Source organism: Ruditapes philippinarum, unplaced genomic scaffold, assembly GCF_026571515.1.
Source record: "Ruditapes philippinarum isolate M1 unplaced genomic scaffold, ASM2657151v2 ctg5038_1_1_1_1, whole genome shotgun sequence".
Taxonomy (NCBI): Eukaryota; Metazoa; Mollusca; class Bivalvia; order Venerida; family Veneridae; genus Ruditapes; species Ruditapes philippinarum.
The window spans coordinates 40,384-53,851 of record NW_026855504.1 but is presented as its reverse complement, the minus strand read 5'-3'; the positions used below and the strand labels follow the sequence as shown (position 1 = coordinate 53,851).

Genomic DNA, 13,468 nt, shown 5'->3' with positions numbered 1-13,468 from the left:
ATATTATTGTTATTTATTGTAAGATAGCACGAACTCGTTTTCTTACGGAATCGTCTTAATCGAATGTACCAATACTAAGACATAGGAATCACATGGAAATCAAAAACTCTACAGTTTAATAATGATTATTTGTTGATTCAATACTGTTGCTTCGGTATAAATGTCAAATGTTACACTTGTTATAAAATAAAGTGTTCTGAGTATGTGGTTATGTGATACTAGTATACAGAAAATTAATAAGGTCTTATGTCCGAGAAATTCACGAAATGAGAAAGTTTCGAATTTGATGATATAAATACATATGTATTTGTATTGAAATGATCCGTAAGATCTCTTTAGTTGTAAAATTTAAGTTTTTTTTGTCAAAAGAGATCGTTCCATTTGTTGTATATATTTGTGTTTGTTTATCAGCATTAAAGAAATCGAATATGTAAGATTTAATGGAAATAATCAATGCTAGAGTGTTTAAAGTTAAACAGAAATTAACTGAGCTCGAAATATAAAGTGGGAATGACCTATTTTTATTATTATTGGAGGTCATTCCTTTTTCTTTTTGGCTGTAATATAATAATTATAATCTAAATAATTCTTAAACTCTAATATTTTATATTAAAAGCGGGTAATGTTAATTATACAGGACTTTTTAAGTCCCAAACAAGTATATTGTCTTCTTGCTTAGACGTTGATTTTTCATACAGGTCGGACCGTGGAATTATATCCCGTAAACTTGATAAAAAAATAAATCGGACATACCTTCTATTTTTCAGTGGTCGTCATTGCAACGTGTTTTACCTCTGTCACAGCGTTCACGGATGATTCTTGTAGCTCGAAGGTGATTGGTCAGAAAGAGAACGCTTGCTTTGCGCATTACAATCTCACAGAAGCCTTTATGTTTGGACTTCCTCAGCCCGCACATTTGACCCTGTTTACACACAGCATGTACAACTTATGCCGGTAAGATACTGAAAGTTTACTTGATTCTTTAAGGGTTAAATGTCAAGGTCGTTTGATTATTTTACCCAAAGTGCAAATTCGAAGCAGAAACGTAAATAAATTTAAATCAAAACACCCTTTGCTGAACTCGAACTCTCAGAGGAAGATGCGAGAGATTATAAGTCAATGTCTTTATCCACTTTTATTTTATGTCTATTTTTATTATCATTTTTGATAAACAAATAAAACCATGTTATATTCTCTTTTTGTTTTTTTTTTCTTTTTTTTTTCATTTTAATATTAGTCATTATTATATGTGTTTACTTTTTATTTTACTTTCAGAAATATTGTTAACTTGACATCATGTTTAGATGATGCGATGACGACGTGTGGAGATCCATATTTTGATTTTAGCTCATACAGCAATACAATCAACAAAATATGTAATCAAAGAAACCGTAAGTTAACCTCACATCTTTAAGCAGCATGTCCCCAGATTCATGTTTATGTTCATAGAGAATTAAATTGAAAATGTATTTGATAGTAGATTATTGTGAAATAAGAAAGGAAAGAAATTTGCACAATGCAACACGTAAATTACAAATGAGATTAAAAAAATGTAAAAATAGCCATTACTGCGCTAGTTACGCAGTAGCAATAAGGTTAATCAGTCATTAATCGCATATACCATGTTAATTATTACTTAAATTTTTAATCCGTTTACTTTTCTTAAAATACATTTTTTCAAGTTTGATTTAATTGAAATATGCTGGCTCATCTGGTGGTAGCTTTAATGCCGCCTGTTTACAGTTGGGCGATGTATAAACAAATATGAATAATTCATCATGTAAATGAGTAAACTGATGAAACTTAAATGAATAGACGAATGAACGAACCAAGGAATTTATGAACGAACGATAGAAGGAGTGAATAAATGAACGAACGAACGAACGAACGAATGAATGAACTCAAAAAGAAAAGTAACAAACGAAAAAACAAACGAATAAATAAAAAAATAATAGATTTCAGATAAATAAATAAAGGAACGAAGATACAGACGAACGTGCAAAGGGAAGGATCAATAAATCCCAAATGAACAAATGAACAAAACACCTCAAAACAAACGGAACAATCAAACGGACAAACGAATGAACAAAAAAGCAGACAAAAAATCAACTCGTCGAATACAAAAACTATTCTGCTTCGCTAAGAGAAAGATAATTTTAAAGCCAATTATAAGAATATTGATTCAGACAGACGACTCAGTTTATAGCATTGTAAATATAATTAAATAAATAAATTAAAGACAAACGCAGACGATACCATACATCATTAATAACAAACAGATATTATGTCTGTGACTTAATAGACTTGTCGGATATGAACAAAATATAGCAACATAAAAGAACTGTGTGAATAACAAATGTTTATTTATTGTAAAAAAAATATATATATAATGTTATAAAATTATATATGGTGGATAGTATAGTGTTTCGGTCCCTTTTGGGCTGTTGTCTATTTTTGTAAAGGCGGTGCGAAGACAGCCTCCACCACCAACCCAATCCCTCAACACCGAAAAATAATAAAAATGGAAAGTGTTCTTGTTTAAAGGGAGTTGGGTTTTTTTTATATAAAGGGACTGGAAATCTTTTTTTTTCTTCTTCTTCTTTTTCGAAAGTTTAGGCAATTTGATGAAATAAAGGTTCGTGAGCAAAATTCCAGATCATTATTCTTTTTGTTATCCCTGAATAATTATTTTTATTGTGCAAAATGACCCTAAAAAGGATCACTCAAACCGGTCTGAAATTATGCAAGATTAACTCTGAATACATTTCTTCATAATATAAAATACCATTTAGTCTATGCAATAATTTCATATTTATTGCTTTTGCTTTTTTACCTCAGTATAGATCAGATAAATTTGTATTAAAGTTTCAAGAAGGTCAGTAGTAAAGCACGTTTAACTGGATGATACCAAACACTTTAATTCCACACTTTGGATATTGATGAATAAAGAAGCTTAAAGAGATACCACTGAGGGGTTGGGTTTTTTTTACATGATGGGACTGGAAATATTTTTCCGAGATTTTTGTACCATTTGATCTAGGTCTGGAGTAGTAACTTGTGAGCAAATTTCATTCCTTTGCCCTGTTTTGCAAGAATAATAAATTTTATTGTGCAAAATGACCCAAATATAAAAATCGTCGCAACGCTTTTCACTCCAATTGGGCTAAGGACCACACACACAAAAAATCGATATTCAATTTAAATTTGAGTCCATTTCTTTTTTATCCTTCGGATATTTTTCCAATTTAAGTGCTTCGCATGATCCATGTAAGAATTTCAAATTTTATGTTTTAGGCTTTTTGACCCCAATTGAGCTCTTAAATCTCGATGGATATTTTCTAATGTTTTTCAGTGTTTTATGCTGCAGAGGCGCATTGTGAAATGATAGACACACTACAAACATGTATAGGACAGTACCACACAGACATTCAGGATTTAAAATATCACATCTATTTAAACAAGTCTGAAATACCACTATCAGATATGTGCACGTAAGTTAATTCATTATCGTCATAACTATTTCAATTGAATAAGCTGTCCGAATACTCTCTTTAAGGTAAAGGTAGAAACGTTAGTAACGCTATTGAATTTAATTTTAGAAATAATGCATATTTAACTTTATACGTAATGCATATTGAAATCGTAATATTTAAATTCTAAAAATTAAATATTTTAATTCTAAAATATATAGTAGCCTATATATTTACAAGGCAAAACAAAGGAATGAAATGTATTACAGATTTTTTGCGCCAAAGGTTATCGGCATTTTGTCATGACTTTTAGCGAACCACACGTAAAGAAATAATTGTGTAATATAAGCTAAAAGATGATGTAAAATTACCATACGTTCATATGATGTTTTTTCTTTATGATTTTATTAGAACAATGCCGAATAATGTTAAAGGACGAAAATAGCTATTTACCCGAATGATGTCTCACATAAAGAATTTTTAAACAAATCATTTATTTACCTGAATGATGTCTTACATACAGAATTTAAAAAAAATGTCAAAAATTGCCAAAGAACTTTTATTGCTATAAAGCAGGAAAATTAAATTATAGGAACATCAAGCTTTGATTAAATAGATAAATCAATAGAAAGTTAAATGCGTGTGTTATCTTATAATGCTCGGAATATCTTTGTCATAATCACACAAGAGAAAGAGAAAATGTATAAAAACAAAAATTGTGGTATGAACATTATCATATGTCACGCGTTGCTACCGTTACTCATAAAATATTTATTTTCATACCACTTAATAAAAATAAATCCTGTATAAATTTAAAAGAAAACAACATTGAACATCCACTATATTCTGAATGAAATATATTCATACAGCTGAGATCCTAATTATCCTTTAATAAAACTCTTTAACAGTAAACTGTTACTTCCTGATTAGATGCGTAAAATACAAGTTAATATAGATTCAGTCAGCACCCAAGCACAGTAATAATGTAAGATATTGTGCCCAGGATCGTGATATAACAAAAAGTGATATTCATTTCCAAGTTGACTTAGAGAACAAATATTACATATTCTTTAGTCTAACTAATTGACAACTCGTAAGATGACAGACTAAATTTACTAACGGAATTCTATTGTCTCTGATTTTTGCCATGTCGTATTTTCGTTCCGCGGGGCGCCAGACGAAAACATGACAAAGTGTGTACTTTGTCGTACTTTCGCTCCGCGGGGCGCAAGGCATAATCCCGAAATACGACAAAATGTTGACTGTCGTATTTTAGTGTTGTTGTCCGGCGACCTGCAGAGCGCAAATACGACATGACACAAATCAGCCACCAATGAATTTGATTTTTAAGGAAGAGCTTACTTGGGATTAACAATCTCAGTCATAATCTATTGATCTTATTAGTCGCACAGTACGATTGCCGCGCGTTTATAAGTGCGCTCAGAATGCTTTTAAGAAAGGACATTTATAACGATATTTTATCTTGTCTCAAATGATTAAAAAAAGCCACTGCAGAAACCTCTCTCTTATGTATGTTGTTTCTTTGAATTTGTAGATTACGTTATTAAATAATGTTTACTTAATGATATTGCTAAGACTTTTTCATGAAAAAAAGTGACTAAAAGGTTTCTTTTATACAGCAAGTTTACAAGTAAATGATATATTTTTGTTGTTTCAGAGTTCTTCAAAATACCCGAAATTGTTTTCATATCAACGAAACGGCCGACTGTAAACCCGAACTGAGTGAATTTCTGACGTCATTATACCGAGGCAGATTTTTGCCAGCAGTTTGTTCCAAGAACGCCGTCACCAACACAAACTGTTGTAGAAGAGTGCATTTTTCCGTTTCACAATTTTTGTTTTTATTTACATTTTTGACTTTTATAAATAAAACATTATGTCTTTATTGTTTTGATAACACCAATGTTTTATTTCATTTTATATTATAGCATACAGAGTATAGCGAATTAAGATTTAGTTCATTTCATAAATGAATGTATATATTTATCGGTAACTCGTTTATTTTCGGCCAATTTCGTCACAGTCCTTATCGTATACTTATCTGAATAACATTTAGTTGACAAAGATTTCATGTTACACGCTTATTTGATCGCTGTGAGACACGGAAAGTTGCGAAATACTCCGAAGTTTCTCGAAGACGTGACGTACGTTTCCGTCTGAATTTCTATTTGAGCATGACTTTAATACTGCACAAATGTGCATTGATTGATTATGAATGATAATTCATAATAAGAACATGTTCATTAATTGTTTTACGCACCTGTGTAAATATGATGTCACGATTTCAACTTCATGAATTTGCGATTTCAACTTCTCGAATTCACGATTCAACTTCATGAATCCGTGAAGTTGAAATCGTGAATTCACAAAGTAGAAATCGGGAAATCATGAAGTTGAAATCGTGAATTCATGAAGTAGAAATCGTGAAATTATGAAGTAGAAATCGGGAATTCATGAAGATGAAATGTTCCCACCGGTCTTTCGTACTAATATGTGTTGTTGAACATTATGCTTAACTTTTACTTTTCACAGGAAAGAAATTTACATATGTCTTTGACTTTCTTTTCAATCCCGTATTATATAATGTTGTTGTACATAAGTTTATATGTTTGAACTTTATAGAATAAATACTGCTTAAACCAAATGATAAGAAAAAAAACCCAATTAAACATTTGCGTGCTTTTAATAAGATATTCAAATATTAATGTACTTTAGTTCAGGTCTGCTACAAAACCACAGACTTCTGCATGTTATCCTAGCACTAAATTATCAAAGCTTGAAATCGCCTGGAATTTTTAATTCTGCAATCTTAAAACAATGCCACACGTTTTAACAATTTATGAAATGCTATTGTGTAATGTTGTAAGTTTGAATATATATTGTGTAATGGTCTCTTTTTTATATGCTCTATATGCTCTTAAGTTAAATACATATTTATATTTGATCATTTTTTATTGTTATTGCCTTATTTCCTCTTAATATTATATGTCTTGGATAGTGTCATCTCTTTGACATTGTCACAATCACAACAAAATAACATGAAAATTGCACAGTCGTTTTGACTGAGTCTGTAAATGAGGGATAAGGAAAATGTGAAAAATCCCTCAAGCCCCTAGCACCGGCTTGAGCGGCCGGTACTCAATTCTCAACACTGTAAGTGCTGGAATCAATAATCCCGAAAGACCAGAAAAATAGAACAACTCTAAAATGCGGTACGGGACAACGTTCTTCATTTCCACACGTACTTGACACCTGCTATTCATTTTTGTATAATTTCAAAATTAATCTGTAATTAAACATTAAATCAATCAATTAATCAAACAATCAATCAATCAATCAGCTCACCATTTTAACAATATCATTTACATACTTTTGGTCTCTGTCGGATATACTTTAGAAATAATGTTGAATATTAGAAACATTTCAAGTTTATATGTTTGATTGATGCAGATTATCGTTAATGCAAAAATAATTATCACTGATGACATCCAACGTCCCCTTCAAACTGTTTTGCAAATTTGCACGATCATTAACGTCAATAACGATTTCGATTTAGAATCTACTTATCCCCCACCCCTGTATGTTCATATCTCGCCAGTGACTTTCATGTAAAACGCTATCCAGCTAGTTAAAGGAATATCGGGGGCTCTACTCAGATGCGTTGCCCATTTGTGTCTGAAATAATGCAAAAAGGAGTACATTAGGCCTTCCTCTCTGTTAAACTGAAAAATCGTCGTGTCTATGTGACGTAACCACCATCCACCATAATAATAATAAGAATAAGAATAATGTTCCTCACAAGTCAATTATATATTCAGATATTGACCCTTGCGTAAGTTGCGTTATAAAAGAGGCAGAAGAAAATGAGTATTTGCTTTTATTGTGATAATATGCAAATCGGCATTTCTGGTTGAATTATTTTATGGATATTATTTCTTTTGTGTAAAAGTAATTAATTCTCTTCCATCAATGTACCGCTTCGTTACTTAATATCATAAGCGCTGGCACGAAATAAAAGTCGTCTGCTTGCAACTTTAGATTTTCGTCAACATTTAGTAATCAGTAAGACCGTCACAAGGCATTTAGTGAGTTGATGTTATCGTTTTTAAACATTTGCTTTTGAGATGAAACATCATTGGCCAGAATGTTAAATGTCATTGAATATCCACTTTCCACAGTAAAATTCTGTCGATCAGGCGATTATTTCTACGGTGACAATTGGAAAACACATAAAAAAAGATTTGTATTGGATTTAGCGGGGGTGGGGGTAATAGTAATAATTTATTCACTTCGTAATGGAATTGATAAACAGGAAAAAATAAAATGATTTATGGTAAATTACAATTGATAAATGGAAAATATTTACATTAAAAAGGCATTGAAATTCAATTTATTCAAATGAAGTAGGCAATTAACTTAGTTGTTAATTAAAACAATACTTTTATATTCTGATACGACAGTGTAGGCCCAAATCAATATATCGACACAGTTCTGTCGTCAAATAATTCGTTTACAATGCAAAACATGTACCAATGTTGATTGAAAACACAGATAGTGTTAGTGCGCCTTCAGCTTTTATTTTCATAATTTCACTATTAAACCTTCGAAAGCTATTTATAACGTGTCATTGACGTTCATTTCTAAAAATAGAAGATCGCCACGGTCTTTTTAAAGTAGCTTGCTACTTTCCGGCCGAAATTTGACAACTTCTCAGATCTTGATTATTTTTGGTATGAAGTTAGACCATGAACAGGTTCAATCATACCGAGGTTGTGACATCTAAATTTTGCCGTTTTGACAAGCCAATAAAAACGCAGGCAAACATGCTTGTAGGTGAAAGGCTGACACAAAATATAAACATTCTGATCATAGATTGAATTTTAATAGAATCTTTCTAGAATAGACTTCTCGGTGTTTAAGAATCATCTCAAACTAATGTTGTAGCTAAAATCCACATCTTGGTTGCTAAATGAAAAGTATGATATGCAGAAAGCAACAGTTTGTTTAGTTTGATTTTAACATTCACATTAAGGCCATATTGCAGCTTTCCAACTTTACTTGTGTTGTGAAGGAACTTTGTATATCAGTTCTGACACAAGCGGACACCTACGTAGAAACACTGGTCTTCCGCAAGCTAGTTCGATAGCTTCTACGCACACAAAATGCAAAGTCACTGACAAGATTCAAACCCACAACATGGAACAACCGAAATCACCCGGGGCCAAGAGGTACACTTAAATAGTTGTGTATTGCATATTCCAAATTCATGCAAGTTTAAATAAATTCTATGTAATAAATGACTGAGGATAATAATTTGACATTTATTATACATGTACTGGAAATAGCCCAATGATTGATGCATTTTTTTTATTAATTACGAATTAAGATTAATTAATTCAAAATAACGCTTATTCTCATTATAATCTTTTTTGCAAGTTATCATTTAGAAGTATATTCTATATATATATTTCTTTAAATCATTGTTGCTCTCATAGAATGTCCTCTCATAATTGTTTTCTATTCATCACGTGACAACGTGAAAGTTCGACCTTATGAATGTTTTATGTCTATTTCGCCAAATTACCACTTGTCTTCTACTTTATAAGAACGAGTCAGTCGGTAATGGTCACAAAAATCCAGAGAATGACTTGTAGTGTTTCCCTTTCTGACAACATCATTTGTTACCTTAGTACCATCAGTAGCTTATTCAGAATTGGAAAAAACTCTTGAAAAATCGGATTATCTCTGATGCTTGCACACTGCGTACATTTTGATAAAAATGTCAGTTTTATATCAATGCTCACATATATTCCTGGTCACTATTTTTCAGTCTTTTCCGTCAAACTTCGGTTTAGGATCTTTAACTTTTACACAAATTAAACAAAGCAAAATGCTAGGGCTTGTTGAATTAGTTTACAGCAGAAATCCTACTTAAGACCGCATAAGAATTAAGACCGCACAGATATTAAGATCAATAGTTAATTTTTGTTCTTTATGTCTATGGTAACATGATCCACAATAATTCGTAAGACCACTCCGCTTATCCACTATTAAGACCACAAGTTTCAGTTTGAAGTCATTGTTTAATTCTTTTTTTTGACCCCTCTATTGTCACCCTGATTATGAAGTCACCACACATTTGCTGCTATTAATTATTGCTTTAATGCTCACAGGCATGACATGATGTCTTGATGAAACTTGGTGTTCAAACTGTTATTATTGGAATTTTGTATAAAGTAAGATGAAAAAATAATTTTACAGTGGTTTCATGTTGCTTTCTGTCCATCTATTTTGTAGATATTTTTTTTATTTGATAGATGAATTCAATATCAATATTGAAACAAGACAATGAGAACTTAATATTTGACAGAATCCTTCAGATATTTATTCATCTCATAAGAAAAATATTATTATTCAAATATTCACATATTTCTCATAGTGTTATTTGAAGATTGTAATATAAATTGTTTGAAAATGTTCTTATATAATGACCTAACTTGAATATGGTAATAAAATATATATGCCTTGCTAACAATATTCACTCGTAATTCAGACCACTTTGGTCCAGTCCTGTTAGTGGTCTAAATATAGGGTTTTCAAGACAAAACATTGACTCTTTGCCGTCTTCGGTGAATTTTAATGTAAGGTTTCAGAGGGAGGAGTATTATCAAAAAAAACAACACCCTTTTAAGGTAAGTAAATGCGCTAACGTTTTGTTTTCACGATAGACGTGGAATTAAAGTAGTAAGAACTTGTAATCTCTCGATTTAAGTATTTCTCTGTCGGTGTCGTAGCACCAAGTATTTGACTTTACAGGCTCTCTCTCTAATACATAAAAACGTGACCAATGGCTGTAAATCATTTCATAAAATCCATACAGACTTGCTATTACCGATGTTTCTCCTTAGATGTGGCGACACGCGCATTAATACAAAACGGGTTCTTTGATATTTTTTACGCAAATTGCGTCTAACAAATTAAACGGAATTGGACTTTTTAAAGTTATATTTAATAACTTGTATTACATATCTTTGATTCAGGAGAAAATCGCCGAGCTTAACTGACTTGTCAGTACGTCAATACTTGATCTAGTGCTTAATTCAAATAAATAATTTGTCTATATATCTTTGAACAAAAACACAAACACTGTGTTCTTATTAGATAGGCTTTTAATATTGCTTGGACATATGGAGTATCACATATGTTTATAAATAGTTAGTTGACAATTTGTGGCACTTTATTTGCTGCCCTACAGAAAGCTAGTTAGAAATTGTTTCACTTTTCTGTTATTAGTAATGTATCTGGAATATTAAAAACACTTACTCTTCTTTGTTTAATTATAATACTAGTAATTATAAGTGTGTAAGAAACCTTATGTTTACTCAGTTTCTTCCAATTATAGTAAATAATATAATAAGAAATAAATGCCATGATTTAGAGGTTAATCAATAACCACACAACTTTTATAGCGGAATTACTGTTACGGCTGTCGTGAAAATGAAAATAATTATTTTATAGAAATTTGGTGAAAACACTAGGCGATACTACATGTGAACTGACAGAATTAATTTTTGCTTGGAGAGGACATGTTTACCTTTCTTAATTTGAGAAAATGGACGTTTTTGGTTATCAATTAACGGGGACAATTCTAAGTTAGTAATGTCTTTTTTATGATTATTTGTCTTTTAATTGAGTGGTGTTTAATACAGATGGTTTCAACAGATCAACTATATTTTGTTGTTGAGATGTTATAATTTACTGAAGCAAGCCTCCAGATTCAAGCTAATTTCATGAAAATCTTTAAAATGTATTAAAAAGTAAAATATTGTCAAATGAACAAATAAAGTAATTTACACATTGCAAGTGGCACTTAAAATGTAAGAATTTTAACCCAAAATAGGTCAGAATATGCAAAAATATTTCTCTCTACGTTAATCACGCATAATTGCTGCAAAATCAGCCGTTAATTGGATATAACATGTAAATTATGTCTTGAATTAGGAATATTTTTGCTTTTCTTTCAGTCTTAGAGCAGTTTTCTCAAGATGAATTTTCATGAAATATTTTGGTTTATCTGGACACATGCAGCTTTAAGACATCAAAAGGGATATAGCAATTTATTTATTATACTGTAGGTATGTCTAGTTTAAAAGCAGATGCGTATATAAATGCCAAGAAAGCATGCATCATTTATTTCATTGCAAATCTGTCTTTACAGCCTAAATTTTTTCTCAAGACTTGAAATTCTTGGAAATACTTGTTTTGTTTTAATGCAAAATTCACTGTTCTGAAATTCAGAAAGTGTATTTTTTCAGTAAATCTTTACTATTTCATTTTTACACATACAGGAAGACATAGTTGAAAGTTTGAAGTTAGACATTTTCTACTTTTTTAATGAAAATTTAATCCTTTCATAGAATTTCCTAAATTTTTTGTATGATAAGTAAAATTTAATGGCGAATTCAAAAATAAAAAGAAAAATATATGTTGACGTGTTGGATTTCTTGTAAAATGGCAGTTTCCATGGTAACCGTATATCTCAAAACTGTCAAAATAGCCTAACTGTGTTATAACAAATAGAACATGTATAAGATAGGTAAATACACACAACAAGCATTGTTTTATGAAAATATAACCTTATCCAATGATTCTGTATGAAACAAATGATAATCTGAACACATTTCTTTAAAAAATGAGTTTTCCATGTTCCTTAACCGAACAAAACATGAGCAAAATAAACATGAATTCTGTGATTTATTAAAGATATTGAAAAATTTCTTTCATAGGATTTTCTAATTTTTTAGTATAATGTGTTAAATTTAATGACGAAAAAATAAAAAAGAAAATTGTTGGATTTTTTGAAAAATGGCAGTTTCCATGGTAACCGTATACCTCAAAATTGTCCAAATAGCCAAACTGTGTTATAAAAATGTATAAAACAGCTTATTACACATACAATAAATATAATTTTATACAAAGCTTGCTTGTATATAACAAACGATAATTGGAACATATTTAACTAAACAAAAAATGAGAAAAAATAAGCATGAATTCTGTAAAAATTAAAGCTATAAAGAAATTTCTTTTATAGAATTTTCTACATTATTGATATATCAAGTAACATTTAATGGTGGATTCAAAAATAGAAATAAAAATATATGTTGACGTATTAGTTTTTTTGTATCGGGCAGTTTCCATGGTTAGCCGTTTATGCCAACTGTCAAAATTACCACGCTTTCTTAAGAAATATCAGTGTTATTCTAAATGTATTGTCAAATATACAACATTCAAAGGGCTGCAGCTCTATGGTATTTTCTGATCTTTGCAAGACTATCTGTAATTATTTTCCTGTATAAGTTTATTTTTATATACTATAGTTCATATTACGCAGCGACAGCGTTTAGATTTTTTTCTATAACAGTTTGAGATTGATACATATGGAATTTTGCAAGACTACGGTGAAGTTAATACGTATGTACCTTGAATAAAAACGAATACATTATGTAATTCTAAATTGAGAATTTCCATTTCGTGTTTGTAATCCTTATTAATTTCGAGGTATTTTTTCCACGATAAACCTTTTGTTTAACACTGATGAAAATAATTTAGCGAAAATCTTCTCGCCAAAACAGTCCGACATGTATATATTCCACTACTCGACAGTCAGATTTATTTGTGTACTACGCTCTTGAGTATTCGGTAATCGACATAGCTAAAAATAGCATTTTCATTGATTAAAATGATATTCATCCGAGTGCATCCGAAGCTTTACGGAAAAAGCCGAACATTTTTCATTGGGTAAAAAAGATATTCATCGGCGAAATTTGTGATTGTAACCTCGTATTTCTATTGACTAATCCAAACTTTTAATGCACTGTAATTCGTTAAATGCCTAATTAAAAATTATTCTTTCTTTTAAATTGCTGGTTTTTAAGCAGTTTTGAGTGAGAACTACTTTGCGTTGTTATGTCTGTAAG

At 30.7% G+C, this 13,468-nt stretch overlaps 1 protein-coding gene across 1 annotated transcript in view; it reads left to right on the top strand.

The window, feature by feature from the left end:
* Positions 1-767: 767 nt before the first annotated feature.
* Positions 768-13,468, top strand: part of LOC132743575 (uncharacterized) — a gene marked incomplete at both ends in the record, with an annotated part of 51,216 nt that continues 38,515 nt past the window's right edge. Inside the window, 1 exon segment of the mRNA XM_060732110.1 lies at positions 768-954. Coding sequence (XP_060588093.1) covers positions 768-954 — 187 coding nt within the window.